A 16,903-nucleotide genomic window follows, 5' to 3' on the forward strand; every position below is an offset into this window, starting at 1 on the left:
GGTGAAGAGACTGAAGAGGATGCTGACGAGGAAGAGAAAAAGAGAGTGACTAAGTTAGAGCTGCAATTGTGATTTGATTAATCCAGTGTTTCCCATTGATTAACGAGACCACGGCGGCACGCCACAGTGTAATTTTTTCCGCCATGGTTTCCAAATGAACCGAAAATATTTTTACACATGATAATAACATTTCAGACCTGTAATTTTGTGTTTTGTGGCCGCTGCAGTGAGCTCGCATGCTCCCTCACTTTGGCATTCGACTCCAGACAACCACTTTTCGTTTAACACATATTCATGTGTCCATTAAAAGTAAAAAACCAACACCAATAAAAATGTTAGGGAAATTACTTATTGTATTTTTTATTCTTTGATTTAGGGTTGCTTGAAAAACATTAAATAAGTTTGTTGACTTTTATTGCTGTTTCACCTTTATAACGGGTTTATGATCAAATAGTATACTAGAGCACAACATTGTTTACAAGAGTACAAAGTTCTGCCTAGATAGCCTCTTAATTTGTACAATGTACAAAATTTTATTCCGGGGGGCGGGGGTCCAAGGTCCACCCACCATAGTCTCTTAAAATCCTTCTTATACGTGATTGTTTTCTGGTTTCTTTTTCCTCTATGACAGTAAACTGAATCTCTTTGGGTTGTGGACAAAACAAGACATTTGAGGCCTCAGGAGACATTTTGTAGACCAAATAACTAATTGATTAATGGAGGAAATAATCGGCAGATTAGTCGACTAGAAGATAATCGTTAGTTGCAGCCATAGACCGAGCAAGAGGCTGCTGGTTGTTGGCAAGCTGGACTTCTTTCTGTTGGACTAGTAATATCGCTGTGGCCCTGTGTTGTCTAACGTGCTTGATGTCTGTTAGCAAAGTTATCGATTTGCTAGTTTTTGATCATTAGGAATGTGATCATAACAAATGCAGAACCAAATCTTACATAATGTTGCTTTAAGAAGAGATTTAAAGGAGAAGGATTCCTGCAGAGGAAAGACCTGATCCTGGTCACGTGTCTCAGAGCTGTACTGTAGTCACCTGACCATAAAGGACAATTCTGAATCAAATTACTACTATAATATACTATAATAATGTTTTTCTTCTTTCTCTTTGTTTAAGTATTTCAACGGGCGTCTCGCAGGTGATAACACCCCAACAGCACATCAGGCATTGCTGCTAAAGACTACAATTATGACAGTTGGATGGCCTTGCTTTCCCAGCTGCCCCTGCTGCTGTTCACCCTGCTCAACTCTTTCCTGTATCAGTGGTGAGTTAACGGCACGCTGCTGTAAACCGTCACAGTTTCACATGCGTGAGGCTGAAACCTGCTGGCGTGAACAAACTCGATGTCGGTCGGTGATCTTCTCTCCGCAGGGTGAGGGAGGGTCTCCGCGTGGCCTCCAGCCTGATCGTCATCTTCCTCCTCTTCTCCGTCACCGCCGCTCTGGTCCCGGTGCACATGCAGCCAGATACTTTCTTTTCCGTCACCATGGCAACCATCTGGTTCATCAACGGTGAGTTTATTAACATCAACTTTAAGTTGAATGTTGGTTTAGTTATTTAATTTAGAAAGAGTCCCTGTATCTTGCTATCTCCCCTTCACTGCTGTATTTAAGTCAGTGTTTTCCCCTTTTTAGTTGCCACTTCGTCTTTGTTGTCTTGTGTTTTGAACTTTATGTCTTATTTGTTGGATTTTGATTTTGTCTGCTCTCTGCTTGAATTTATTATGTCCTTTTGCACTGTGTGCCTGGTTTTGACCCTTGCCTAGGGTGACCAGATGAGAATGGATGAAATTCGGGATGAGGGCGGGGGGGTTCGTGGCTACCGTACATTCAATAAACATTAACACACGTGAAAATCACGTTATGAGATAACTGTTTTGTGATTTGGCGCTATATAAATAAAACTGAATTGATTTGAATGGAAGATCTCTCCACCATGGCTGCCTTAAGCTACACTTTTTCTGTCGTTGCAACTGTAACTTCCACTAACCACAAGAAAACAAAAAGAGCAGTTGTTTGTGGCTATAACATAACGCTGTTGACACAATGTACAGATAACCTGTAACAACGATCAGTATTTAATGATTAATTAGGCTATGATCAAAACCCATGTTAAGTCTAATTTTCAGGACAAACAGGACAGGAGTCAGCCTGTTTCATAATGCCTTGTAAGCACGTTCTTCAGTCGTCACATATGGACGTCAAGACCTGTTGGCATCAGTTTGTAATGCGCTGGAAAGCCCCTTAGCGTCATAGTTCAGTGCAGTGGTGGAAGCCCCGTAGTGTCATTTATGAACACTAAAGGTAGGTGTAGGATATTTAACACAAAAGTCAGAGTAAGGAGGTGGTTGGGGTGGATGGTGAGCCAGAAACCGGACTTTGACCCTAGAGATCGGTCTTTGTTTCCCGTGTGAAACAAAAAGTTAACATTGAATGTATTTAAGTTACGTAAGTAAAGTTACTTAACTTATTTAAGTAGTTGGGAGTGAGAATGTGTTGTGTCTGTCCTGTCCCAGTTAGTAAGTCTCGTTATTGCTTGGGTTTAGTCTGTGTGCTCCCCTTGTCTGTTGTGAGTTCGTCTTCGTTGTTCTTTTGTTCTAGCATACCTGCTGCTCCTAGTGTTTTCCGAGGGTTTTTTCTGGACTGTGCGTCTGGGTTTGACGCGTTCCAGCCTGACTACCCTGTTTGTGTCAGGTATCAGAGTCTGAACCCAAAAGCAGACTGGAGTAGGTGAGAAAAGTTATTTATTGAAAAAAAACAACAAAAAGAGCGAGGCTGGAATAGGTTTGGGTCCTGGGTTGAAGGTGTGCCGGTGGGGTTTTGCTTGCAGGAGGGTGAAGCTGTTGTTCCAGGAAGAGGTCTGGTGAGTTCAGTGGAAGGCAGAGTGAGCTGGGTAATCCAACATGCAAAGAGTAAGATTTGCAGGGGAGGTCCTGTGGACAGGAAAATCCAGTTAGAAAGGTAGGCAAACAGACTGATTCTCAGAACAAGCAACGTTTCTAAGATAAAGCACACCAGTAGGGCCGGTGCGTGAGTGTACTGAAAAGACACAAAGGTCAGGCAGGGAGTGAAAGGTGGGTCTGATCTTAAGTAGGGTGTGTCAGGGGCTATTGTAGTCAGGTGTGTAAAAGTGCCAACCGGGGAAGTTGAAGGCTACGCCTACCAACCCCATACAAGTCTTTCCCACACACAGACTTACTTGGGCGGACCAACTGCCCAGGTATATTTGGTGACCCATTTTTCATTAGTTGAGAATGAATTTGAAGTTTATTAAATTGGTTAAATAAGAAATAACCTAGACTAGAGATAGAAATATACCCTACTAACCCCAACACTGACCCAGCTGCCGCCACCGCCCAGGTAGACACTGCAGACCGACAGACAGACAAAGCACACCATGCACTGACATACCAGATGTCAGCAGGGGTTACATGGGGGGGGGGGGTGACAGTTTGTACCTTTTGAAACAGTTTGGATTGAACCTGCTCTGCCTCGGTGCCTCATTTCAATCCCTAATTTTCCAGTTTTTCCACTTGAACTATAACATTGGCACTGAACGTCTTTACATCCACATCATGTAAACCTTGGAGTTGAGATCCCCATAATTGTAGAAGCTGAACTGCAGTTGAAAAGATTAAGTCCTTTAATTGATTATCCTGCTCAGTTTTAGTTAATATCACTGCTCTTACGTAATACTAGGTTACCTTTACTCGACATGAAGCGAGAGGGGTGAAACTGCAGATTTCAACTGTCAGGCCGGTCAGTTTTTTACGTCTCCACAGGAAGTAACGTGATGCATTCTCTGTTGTTTTGCTACTCTACACATCGCGACAGTGGTAGGTGACTGGTTAGCATTATCCAAAAAATTGAGTAAAGTCTGAATGCATTGCTCTTGGTATATGGTCGCCGTCAATAGCTACCGCTGTCAATATTGTACATCTAAATCACACAAATTACAGAATGTTACACGTGTGTAAGTTAGGTTATTTGTCGTTCTACATAGGTAACGTTAGGCTATGCCAACGGCGGCTAGCGTTAGCTCCTGAAGTAGCAGGATTAGCTTTTTTTATCCTTTGGATAACGTAAGATATTCATACTGTATGAAGCTACTTTGTGTTTGTTTTTGTAAAGCATTTTGCAAGGGCATAGGTTTGCATTTGTCTTAACATGTTGACGACACTCACTAGTTATTTGTCCAAAAGAAGATAAAATAAAAATCTATATCGTTTAGACCGTTCGGTGTAGCTTTTCACACTTAACGTTAAACAGTGTGCAAAGACTTTGCTGGCTGTACGAATTGATCTTAGTTGAATTGAAGTTTATGTACTACGACAGTGTTTCCCATCCCTTTCCTGAAGAAAGTTTCCCCCAGTCCTGCATGATTTACTCTCTCCCTGCTTCAACACAGCTGACTGAAGCAGCCTCAGGATTCATAACATTTAGATGTACAAATATTGATAGTGGTAGATATATGCATTCAGACTTTAAAAAATGTTTTGGATAATGCAAATCAGTCACTGCTGCCTACTCCTTTTATAACTGTGTAATCTGTGTGTGTACAGTGAATAAAGTAAAAGTATTGTTAGAGTAGGCTATTGTCTCCATTCATTTTTAAAAAGTGGATATTTACAAAATTATCGATACAGGTATACATGTTGTATTGTGTTCATTTTTACAGTTTGACAGTCCACAGAGTCCAGCAGGGTTCTAGTTACGGTCTATAGGAGGGTCTGAGCTCTTGTTGAAGCAGTAAAAACATGCATCTGTGGGGGTCAGTAATTAATTTACCAACAACCATTATTTTTAATCACAAATGTACATTATATTAATAAGATAAAGACACTAAAATGAACATGTTTTCCAAACAAACTATGCTGCGCACCGCATGAATGTCATTACGACATGATTAATAATAATTAACATACCATAAAGGGCGGGTTTGCGTCTCTCCTTGAGCAGTGGTCTTGTTGGTTTATTTCAGGCTTTTAAAACTTGAACTTTGTTGCAGTATCACACACATCTGGGGCAAGTAGTGGGCTGCTGTGTTTGAGAGAAAGTGTTGACCACGTAATGAGAAATGAAGTCTCTGTCCATTCTTCTATTATTTATTTATTAATCCCTGCCAATAACATCCGTTATACTAGACTCCCACGAAGCTCAAATTGTAGTCCAGTTTCCACAGTTGTCCGTTTTTCCTAGTAAATTCAGCTGATAGCAGTAAAATGCCATAGTATATTACTCTAAAAAGGTAAATTATGAATGAGAAGTGTGTGTATGTTTCTTTTAGGATGACTGGAAGAGAGGCTAAGTTACACTCTTAATCAACGACGATGTTTTTCTGTGAATGGATGTGGCTGTATGGACGGAATTAACGTCATATATTGATATACAGTGGGCTTTGTTGCTACATTGGCACATTAAGTGCTAAGTAGAATAGGCTCAAATCAATATGCTGTAGGAATTACCTGCTAGCTTCCCGTTACAATGTAACTAAGTAATTAAATAAAAATCAACGACAAAAACCCTCTCCCTATGTCTACGATTTGTTTCCTGTCAAATTGCACGCTTTTATTTTGTCGTTTTTACGTGTATTTCCTGTCCTGATCGGCCTGACAGTGGAGGTCTGCAGTTGGACCCTCTTGCATAAAGCTGGTGTGGTAGAGGTGTAAAGGCTGTTCACCCTTATCTTGATTGTGTTTGCTGGGGGGCTGCACAATTAATCGAATATTGATCGCAATTACGATTATAGCTTCCCACAATTAAATGAACATGATCGACGGCGATATCGCTGTTTGAAGTGCGTGCTCCGCTCATGGAAAACTCTGCTGCATATCAAATCAAGAACTACAGGCAAGAGGGCAATTTGGCAGGGCACGCACACTCCTGCTGGCAATAGACAGCAGCGCTGCAGCTGGTTGCGGCCCTTCTAGTCAGTGCTTGGAAGTCCATCAGGCGCAGCGCCTCCCGAAGATGCAGTTCTCGGCTTGCGCTTAAGCCATGTGAAGCTGCACAGAGTGTCAGCCGACTGTGGAAGTATCAGGCATGTTTGTCTTACTATAGTTATAATAATAAATATTAAATTTATCCATTTTGCTATAATTACGCTTCGGCTGTGTTTGCGACCTGACCTTTCTTTCTTCATGAGAGGGGAGAATTTAGAAAGCTGCGTGGCCCTGCAGAAGGCCCCCAGCTGCAGTAGTAGGCCTACATGGATCATGGGTAATATTCATCCAGCCAGAGGGAACGATTACGAGCCATTCACAGCGGGCAGCTCTTTCTCCCTAGCATATTGTTTTCATCACCAGAGTTCACATCCTTCACCGTAACGTTTTCTTCGCGCACCAGCCATCGCCCCAGGTCGACACAGGAAGAAGAAAACACGCTGAAAACACTGTTCAAGTGAAAATTTAGAGGAACAAAATAGGAGAGAGATTTTATAAACCTTTTTTTTTTTTTATGAATTACATTTTAGTCTGGTCACTTTTCGGCAACAATATTGCATGTTAATATAGTCACAGTCGGCGTCTAAGGACATCATCGCTGTCTGGTTGCGTCAGGGGTAAAAAGGTAGTTGACGAATATATTTCGTTTAGTTTCGTCTGACGAAAGTAACACTATTGAGCTGAGAAATTTATCCAAAGAGACTTACAATTGCTTTATATGTCAGAGGTGCACGCCTCTGACAACTAGGGATTAAGTATCTTGCTCAGGGACATATTGGTGGATGTGTTGCAGTGGATCCAGATCTTCCATCACCAGCCTTAAAGGCATAATGCTTTACTACTTTATGTATTTTATTATAATCTTTGCTTATATTGTGTGCGTGCAGTGTTCAGTGCGGTGCTGCAGGGCAGTCTGTTCGGGATGGTCGGCCTGTTTCCTCCACGATACAGCACTCTGTTCATGAGTGGTCAGGCTCTGGCCGGGATCTTCGCTGCACTCGCGATGCTGTTCTCCATCTTAAGTAAGTAACACAACCTAACTTTGCTCTGCAGGACCTGTGCTGACAACCTGCTGAACAGCTGGTTTGGGACTCGTCAGTACAAAGCAGGTGCACCTTTTCCCTCTCTGAATGAGTTTCAGATTTTAAATTGGAGAATTGAATTTACGTTTCAGAAAAAAGGGGCTGCAACTAATTATTATTTTCATCAGCCTGCCAATAATTTTTGTAATTAATAGATTAACAATTTGGTCTGTAAAGTAAAAAAAACAAAAAACATTTAACTAGAGTGTACTCACTTCATGTGAATAAAGTGTTTCATTTCCCCTGCAGGTAACGCTGAGAAAGACTCGGCTGCGTTGGGATACTTCATCACGCCGTGTGTCGCCACTCTGGGGACTCTGCTGTGTTACCTGCTGCTGCCACACCTGGTGAGGACACCGCACACGCTCAGACACACTGCATTAACATAACATTCATCTCCGGTCCTAAAACTGTGTCGGAGTGAGATAAATCCAGCTGTTCACCTTGTTTTCACCCGTTTATATTTTTTAAATCGGCTGATAAATCGGTGTGCCGATATTATCCGCAGATATAAGATAATTTCAGATTAATCGGTGGTGTGTTTATAACAGCAGATAAGTAAGTGGTAAGTAAGCAAAGTTTATTTATGTAGCACCTTTCATAGACAAGAGGGCTCACAAAGTGCTTTACAGTAAAAATAAAATAACTGTACATACATCATGAAATACCATAGAAATCTGAAGAAAGCTTATTTCTTCTTCTAATCTGATTTTAAATCCTAATATGTCAAAATCAGTAAATCAAACAGGGTCTAATAAAAAGTTTCCACACTACATCTGCATTCACCAGTCATACACTGAGTGCTCAAACAGAAACTAACATTCACACTCATTCATACACTGGCGGAACAGGGGCAATTCGGGTTCAGTATCTTGCCCAAGGACACTTCAACACGCAACCAGGGGGAGCCAGGGATTGAACCGCCGACATTCCGATTAACGGCCAACCCGCTCTACCCCCTGAGCCACAGCCGCCCATACAAAGTGCTACTTATCATACAAAGTGCTACTTATCTTACAAAGTGCTACTAATGAAAATAATGTCTAAATTAATTAAACAAACTACTTGACAAATAAGTTATATATTGTGTATATATTGCGATTCATTGGCCTATCACTGATTTACACAATAAATGACTTATTTGTTAAGTAGTTTGAAGGCATCACTTTCAGGTGAAGGCAGCTGCTTACATTACTATAGTTTCCAACAGCCTTCTAAGGCAGCACTTACGGCAACGTGTGACCTCAGCACGCCGTCTTGCGTCTCTTCTGACAGCCAGAAGAGACGCTAGCTTTAGCATCAGCTAACTAGCTATTGAAAAGGCAAATGGCTAAAGACGCCTCAGAAATCATACTGAACAAACTTGGTTGGTTACAGTCACGGGCTAATATGATAGTTCAGTATTTAGTTCTCACTAGATTTTCAAAAATCGAAGCGAGAAAACTACTAAAAACTTATATCATATAATATATAAAAACGTATATTTGTGTACAAATTCGGCTTGTTTGTCCGCCATCTTGACCAGTTTTCGAAAGCTACTGCGGCCGCGTTGCTTTATGGGTAATAGGCAGCATCATTCAAAATCGGCCGTTACAGGGGCAGTCTGAAGTCATCTCAGGAGACAGGAAGATCGTTCGAGCCTCTTGGAACATCGCTTGATGCCTCGCTGTCCTATTAGACACCTTCTGAGACAGCAGTTTAGCCCGTTTCAAACACAGCCGTCTTACAGCTCAGGGAAAAACTCCAGAACCTCAAAACTATTAGAATTCTACAATAAAGAATTTATAATACAGACATGTTGACCTGAGAAGAGCGAAAGGCACTTTAATACGTTAATTTGCACTTTACTGCATATAGAGCACTTTAATCGACATAACCCTGTATAGAACATTGTGGTATCTTTACATTGTATATTTAATATGTGGTTTTATTGTGTTGTTGTTTTGCACCTTGTGACCTGCTTGGGACAGCTCATGGAAAATAGCCTTCAGGCCAATTCTGCCATTTTTAAATTGCTAAGAAGCAAATATCTTCATTAATATGCACTGTCTGTAGGGCTGGACGATATGGCCAAAAATGTTATCACAATAATAAGTTTAATATCTGTCGATATCATAAGTTTCAAATGTTTTTTTCCTTTCGAGTTTAAAGGCTGATTTTCTCTCCTGAGTGAAAGTTGAAGAAACCTGATGGTTTATTGTTTTTCAAACTTCTTTATGGTCAACATTTGATGCAGTGGATCACTTTACAAATCTGAGGTAGAACTTTCAAAACAATTATGATAAAATCAAATATGCACTAGTAAAATTAAGCTTTTTTTCAGTCCTTTTTCCTCAACAACATAAACATCTTAATAAAAAATGAAGTCCTAATTCTTGTGTGATTCCAGTGAATAAAATCAAACATTTATTGAACATTTGTTATATTTTTATTGAAAATAATTATATCGCGATAGTTATTGTTATTGTTTTATTGTCCAGCTCTAACTGTCTCTTTTAAATAAATAAAATAATAATCAGCTAATTAACTCAAAACACCTGCAAAGGTTTCCTGAGCCTTTAAACTCTCAGTCTGCTATTGCTGCTCACAATAAACTTTTCCATTATATTCTTCTTCTTTTTTTTTTTTTTAGATGCACCTGTGTTTATACATATATCTTTAATCTTTAATCTTTCAAGACTTCAGGGGCTCTGTAGAACTCACAGTACAATCTTCTGACATTGTTGACTCTCCTCTGCAGGAATTTGCTCGTTTTTACCTGAACAGAAGTCAGTCTGAAAAGGAGGAGACGATGCAGGAAATCCTCAACAGTACAGGTCGGTTCACTTATACAGTATTATTTAGCAGCGTGATAATTTTAGGTCAGGGATTCAGCTGATGTAAGTCAGAGGTCCAGGATTGTCTTTGACTAAACTAGTGATTTATTAAATCAGGTTTAAACGAAAACTTAAGAAATGTCTAAACTAGTATAGACTTTAGTAATGTGTGAATCAGATGCTAGGAAACATCTGTAGCGCTGTCCAATCAGGAGCTATCACCTTTGTAAAGAGGAAGTCACTGTATGATCAAGAGAAAGTGGGACATGTCGGATTATGCTAAACTTAGCGACGTTATTAATTAATTTAATCAAATGTAATTATCAAAATGTTTCCTAATTTGAAGTATGTTATGGTTTTTTGTTAATTTCATGAAATGTAATTTAAACATTTCAAGATCTCCATCATTAGTTTCAGGTCCGATACGTTGACCGTTTACTCTTCCCTCTACCAAGGTCGTATATATTAGCAGGCTAACGTTAGCTTTGTCAGTTAGCTTCACAAGTAATCTCTGTTAAGAATTTGTTCGTGAGGTTAATATATTTACTCCACTTACTGGCTCCAGGTCAGTTTGGATTATAACATTATTAACTAAATCACTTATTCATTTTAAATGTTTTTTTCCTTTTAAAGACAAAAAAGTGTTGAACAACGGCAAAGACCTTGAGGCCAACGGGATGCTCACCAGTGAGGCAGAAGAGTGTCAGGAGCGTTCCTCCGTCCTGGCTGTCTTCAAGAAGGTGAACGACTTTTCATTCACTGTTTGTCCCATTATAATTATTATTTTTTGAATTTATATAAATATATAAAAAAGATGGATTCAAGGCGTCACAGAATAAATAAAACAACTTACTGACCAAAAACAGCGAGCAAACTGAAAGATTGTGCAGCATGTTCGAGCAAATCCTCACATTGAAGGAGCTGGAATCCTCTAAAAACATTTTTTAGTTTATAGTTGACTTAAAATGACAAATTTATTATTAAAAGCTGGCTCAAGTAAATACTTAGTTTCTAATGATTATATGATTAAAGAAAATCATGTTGGTGCATATTTTATTTAAAAAAAACATAACGGCGCCCTGTTCAACACTAAATCAAATGCAACATACATACACAGTTAACAAACAGGAGGTTGTTTAACATCAAATCAAATATAACATCAGCCCTTGTTTTTATTTAAATTTCAGACTATTCTTGTAGCTGATGTGAATTCCTGGATATTAAATGTTCATCTGCAGTTTTCTGTAGTGGTCACAGTAATATTTGTTATCACTGAATACTGACACATTCTGCTGGCAAAACATTATTTAGAAATGTTTTTGAATCATTTAAAAATGTATTGAAAAATAATTGTATTTTGAGTAACACACTAAAGTAAGACACTTTTATAAGATCTGTAGTTTCCTAATAACTAATTTTATTTTACTTCCTAATTGAAATGATTTGCTTTTATCAGTAGTAGCTATATTTTATTGATAGTAGAAGGTGATAAACTGGCTTTGTAGTCACATGTGTAGAGGCACATAGAGCAGCGTTCACAAACGCCTGCTGGCGATATAAAACTATTAAAACAACCGCAGGCAAAATCTGCTTTGTTTTCTTTAGTGATTACTTTTGCTGTGTGGCAACGCTGCGGAGCACAAACACAGGAAACTATTTTAAAGTAGTTGTGTCTCAGTTACCATTAATCATCTTTTCAATCAATAACCATATTTTCACCATGCACTTTAACATTTTAATACTTTCAAACATTTATACTTTACTCTAATTAGTATAATGTCACGTTTGCCTTTTAGTAATCTTGAATGTTCCTGTGTGTGCTGCAGATCTGGCTGATGGCTGCGTGTGTGACGTGTGTGTTTGCCGTCACCCTGTCGGTGTTTCCCGTGATCACAGTCCGAGTGCAGACGGTCTACACGGACAACGCCGCCTGGAGTAAGACTTCACATCATTTTGCTGTGTTTACATGAGATCAGAGTTACTGTAATTACGAGTTTCCGAATCGTAAACAGCATTCAGACGCCGAGTCTTTGAGTATTTTAATTGCAGTGAGAAGGAATGACTTCCTGTAGCGGTCCTTATTACTGCAGAGCTGAGGGAGTCTCTGACTGAAGAGACTTCATGCAGAGGATGTGAAGTGCAGAGTCAGCTTCTTAGTTCAGACACTTCAGACCTGAAACTCTTTTACATCTGACTTTGTTGCTTCAGCCAAAGTCCGGTGGTTTTATCCTTCACTAATTCATCCCTGCTCTCCATCTGTTACAGAGAAAGTGTTTACCTGTGTTTGCTGCTTCATCGTTTTCAACGCCATGGACTTTGCCGGCCGCAGCACCCCGTCTCTCGTCCAATGGGTGAGTCTGCTGCCTGCTCTCAGGAGTTACCTGCTATTTCTAGTGGTGGATAGTAATTAAGTACACTGACTTACTGTATTTGTTCTTTACTTGAGTATTTTCTTTGAAAGCCACTTACTACTTCTCCTCCACCACATCTCAGATATAAATATTGTACTTTTTACTTCACTACATTTACCTGACAGTTACTTTACAAATTTTTACACACAAAACATGTGAAGAGTTAATAAAATATGTTTTGTCATAAATTACAGTTTATACAAGTACAGCTGGCAGGATAATTTAATTGATATTGAAATTATACATTGGAAACATTTCATGGTTCCACAAATGTGAGGATTTGCTGCTTTTCCTTTTAACTATTTTAATATTTGTAATCCAACAAAGGTTAAAATGAAGGGCAACTGGACTTGGTTGAAGATACTGGAAGACGTTTCGTCCCTCATCCAAAGGACTTCTTCAGTTCTGACTGACTGGCAGGGAAACTCAGCTATTTAACCTCAGTGGGGTCGTTGGCCCGGGTCATCGATACCGCTGGTTCGTTAGTGTTCCTTGTTGCTGTGACGACAGTCGTTACAGTCGTTAAGACTACCTGTGGCCAAGACTGAACGACCATTGTTGGTATCTTCACCTGAGGACAATAGGTTACGTTTGTTGAGTTTCCTGGGAAGTGATGAAAGGACAGCATTGTAAGTGGGGGATAAGTGGTGGCGTAGACCCCCTCCTCTGTTCAATGACGGCGTCTCAACCCTGGTGTAGATGCTTCCTTGACACCTCTTTCAAACCATCCATCTTCTCTGTCTAAAATGTGCACCTGGTGGTCCTCAAACGAGTGTCCTCTGTCCTTCAGATGTAAGTAGACTGCAGAGTCTTGACCTGAGGAGTTGGCCCTTCTGTGTTGAGCCATGCGTTTGTGTAGTGGTTGTTTAGTCTCCCCAATATACAGGTCTGTGCATTCCTCACTGCATTGGACCGCATACACTAGATTGCTTTTCTTGTGTTTGGGGGTGCGGTCTTTGGGGTGGACCAGCATCTGTCTTAGTGTGTTCTTGGGTTTAAAAAACACAGGGATGTTGTGTTTGTTGAAAATCCTCCTGAGTTTCTCTGATACTCCAGACACGTATGGAATCACAATGTTTTTGCGTTTGACCTTCTTTTCCTCATCCCCTGTAGTGTTGGTCTTCTTGACAGTGCAGTCCAGGAAGGCCAAACTGTTGTTGTGAACATCTTCTCGTGTGAACTTGATGTTACTGTCCACAGAGTTGATGTGTTCTGTGAAGGCTTGCACTTCCTGGCTTTTAATTTTGACCCAGGTGTCGTCCACATATCTGTACAAGTGGCTCGGTGGTGTTCCTCTGAAAGAGTTGAGGGCTTTATTCTCCACTTCTTCCATGTAGATGTTTGCCACAATCGGGGATACCGGTGAGCCCATGGCACAGCCCTGCTTCTGTCTGTAGAATCCTCCGTTGTACTGGAAGTAGGTGGTGTTTAGACAGAGGTTGAGTAATTTACAGATTTGGTCAGGGCTGAGGCTAGTTCTGTTGTCCAGGGTGTTGTCTTGTGTTAGCCGTTTCCTGACGGTTTCTACTGCCTCTATGGTGGAGATGCAGGTGAACAAAGAAGTCACGTCATAGGATACCATGGTTTCATCTGGATCCAGTTTCAGTCCTCGAACTTTGTTTACAAAGACCACCAGGTGCACATTTTAGACAGAGAAGATGGATGGTTTGAAAGAGGTGTCAAGGAAACCATCTACACCAGGGTTGAGACGCCGTCATTGAACAGGGGAGGGGGTCTACGCCACCACTTATCCCCCACTTACAATGCTGTCCTTTCATCACTTCCCAGGAAACTCAACAAACGTAACCTATTGACCTCAGGTGAAGATACCAACGATGGTCGTTCAGTCTTGGCCTCAGGTAGTCTTAACGACTGTAACGACTGTCGTCACAGCAACAAGGAACACTAACGAACCAGCGGTATCGATGACCCGGGCCAACGACCCCACTGAGGTTAAATAGCTGAGTTTCCCTGCCAGTCAGTCAGAACTGAAGAAGTCCTTTGGATGAGGGACGAAACGTCTTCCAGTATCTTCAACCAAGTCCAGTTGCCCTTGATTTTAACCTTCGTTGGATAACTATGACCTGGATGACTGAGAATCTTCATAGACAATATATTTGTAACAATTTTGAGCTTTGTGCTGCTGGCTGGACACATCAAGCATTATGAACTACTTTGGGCTCTGGGTCACTGTGACGGCATTTTGAGCGATTAATGGAGAAAATAATCAGCAGATTGATTCAGAATGAAAATAATTATTAGTTAATTAATAGTTCAGATAAGCTCCCCCTCAGCAGTAACATCCTGCTTTTACATTAATGGTTGAGGAATAATAACAAACTAATATATAATAGTACAACAGTCTCATATCCTGATTATACTTACACACTTTATAAGTTCAATGCAGGACTTTTACTTGTAACAGAGTATTTTTACAGTGAGGTATTAGTACTTTTACTTATGTAAAGGATCTGAATATTTTGTCCCCCACTGGCTATTTCCGTTTTAATCGTCGTATTAATTCCTAGTTCCTAAATGACTCTGTTGATGTATCATGCAGCCTTCGAAGGGGAGCGTTCTGTTTCCTGCCGCTGTGCTGTCCCGTCTGCTCTTCATCCCTCTGCTCATGTTGTGCAACGTCCCGAACTCCAATCTCACCATCCTCTTCCGTCACGACGCTGCCTTCGTCTTCATCATGGCCCTGTTCTCCTTCTCCAACGGATACTTGGCGAGCCTCTGCATGGCCTACGCTCCACAGTGAGTCTTTCTTTTAATTCCCTCCGTTTTCTGAAAACGACACTAAGAGGCTCCACAGTGCGTTACGACCTGACGTCTGAATCTAGTCTTGACCATACGTCCATATGTGACAACTTGGGAGTGAGGACAGGTTGTTTCTAGTGACAAATTTCTTTCCCATGATGAAAAACCAAAATGGCTGTTACTGTTTGTGAGTGTGGACATGTTGTAACTGTGTGTTTCCAGGTTGGTGCGGAGTAAGGACTGTGAGACAGCCGGCTCTCTGATGACCTTCTTCCTCGTTCTGGGTCTGGCTCTGGGAGCGTCGTTCTCCTTCCTGCTGGGAAAAGCGGTTTAGACGACTGGGACGAGCAGTTTCATCCTGTCAAGTCAAAAAAAATGGTGCTAATTCATATGCATCCAAGTAAAAGCACTTTGTATTAGAACAATTATTCTGTGAGCATCTTCAGAATAGTGAAGGCTCATATTTGTGCACCAGTATAAACACGTCTGCTTCGTTGTTTACAGAGCCCCTCAGAAAGCAAAGCATTTAAAAAGATATTTGAATGTGTACTGTTTAGTAAACTGACTGTACCTGGATTATTAAAGTTAAAGTTATTATTGTGAGATAAATAGAGTTTATTAAAGGTAGGAAAGCGGCTAAACACAAATGCACACTAATCTGTGAGGTCAGATGAAGTGTTTTGATATCATTGTGCGAGCATAAGCGTGCATAAAATTGTATTTTATTTTTTTACAACACAAATTATTTATCTGTACCCTCCGGTACCCAACCGAAGCAGCCAGAAGTCTAAAAATGTTGTCCTTTAGTGCCTTGCTTAAAGATACACAACACAGCACTCCTGTTGGCTACAAAGAGCTATCTGTGTCGACCAATGAGAGCTTTACGGGTTAACACACATAAAGGGAAAATGCAAGTTACTGTATTTAAAATGTATTTTTTGATGTTTTGTTTGAATTGTTTTGTCAGGGAATTGTTATTATATTTTATTTTATACTGTTTGTTATTGCTTGTTACCATTTTGTAAAAAAAAACAATAATAATGTTTGTATTGTTTTTTAATGTGTGTTTTTTACCATGATGATGCTGTGTTTTATGCGATTTTATTATAAACTAAAAAGTACATTTCTTTTTGCTTTCATAATAAAATAGACTAAAGTTTTATTGTGTTTTCTTTCTTTCTTCTTTTCACACGTCAGCTCCGGGTTGAATCAGAATCAGAAATCAGCTTTATTAAAAAAGGATTTTTTTTTTATGTGCTGGGAATTTGCCTTGGTATTTTCGTGCATATCGGCAACAATAACATTGTAAGAGAAAAGAGAGGAGACAAGTACTGCAAAAATCAAGAATCATAAATATACAATAGAAATTTACAATAACAATTTAGTTTTAAAATGAAAAGGATGAAGAAAGTTACCTTATTTTGTCGCAGCTCTTATGTTAACTTGGCTGTATCGGTCTATTTATGCTGACAGTGGACAAATATCAGACGATTTAAATCAATAAAATTGTTTTGTTTATTTGTGGATTCTTGAAAGTTTTACCTATAATTGAATTAAACACCTTTCCTCCTTTTTGTACATTTACAGACACTTATTGAGGTTACAGGATCTAACAGGGAACACATCACACTACCACAGTTGTTACCCTACAGAACATACATACGTACATTGTGGTTTGTCAGGTTTATAATGAAGGCTCTTCAAACTGATAGATGGTTTAACCTTTCAACCTATTTTGTGAAATTGGTCCAGTATTGAGGGAGCACGCTGCAGTCGCAAAACAGTAATGCAGTGTAAGCCTTCCAGGAAATTACGCCCCGTCAAAGTACGTCTACTTAAGTGTTTGTATTTGGCACCGACAGACTCAAATTGTTTTTACAAGTGT

The 16,903-nt window shown here is 40.0% G+C and overlaps 1 protein-coding gene across 1 annotated transcript; it reads left to right on the top strand.

Moving 5' to 3' along the window:
- Nucleotides 1-1,219: 1,219 nt before the first annotated feature.
- LOC119915270 (equilibrative nucleoside transporter 2-like) lies at nt 1,220-16,180 on the top strand (the record flags this gene model as incomplete). Its single annotated transcript, XM_038734813.1, is given in 10 exon segments — nt 1,220-1,272; nt 1,380-1,519; nt 6,837-6,971; nt 7,281-7,378; nt 9,772-9,847; nt 10,481-10,587; nt 11,674-11,782; nt 12,113-12,198; nt 14,819-15,015; nt 15,241-16,180. Coding segments are annotated over 10 exon segments (1,113 nt in total), but the record flags the coding sequence as incomplete, so codon positions are not given.
- Nucleotides 16,181-16,903: the final 723 nt, after the last annotated feature.

This window comes from Micropterus salmoides, unplaced genomic scaffold (genome assembly GCF_014851395.1).
Source record: "Micropterus salmoides isolate LMB-PRFRI ecotype aquatic unplaced genomic scaffold, ASM1485139v1 Ms_hic_scaffold_1, whole genome shotgun sequence".
Classification (NCBI taxonomy): Eukaryota; Metazoa; Chordata; class Actinopteri; order Centrarchiformes; family Centrarchidae; genus Micropterus; species Micropterus salmoides.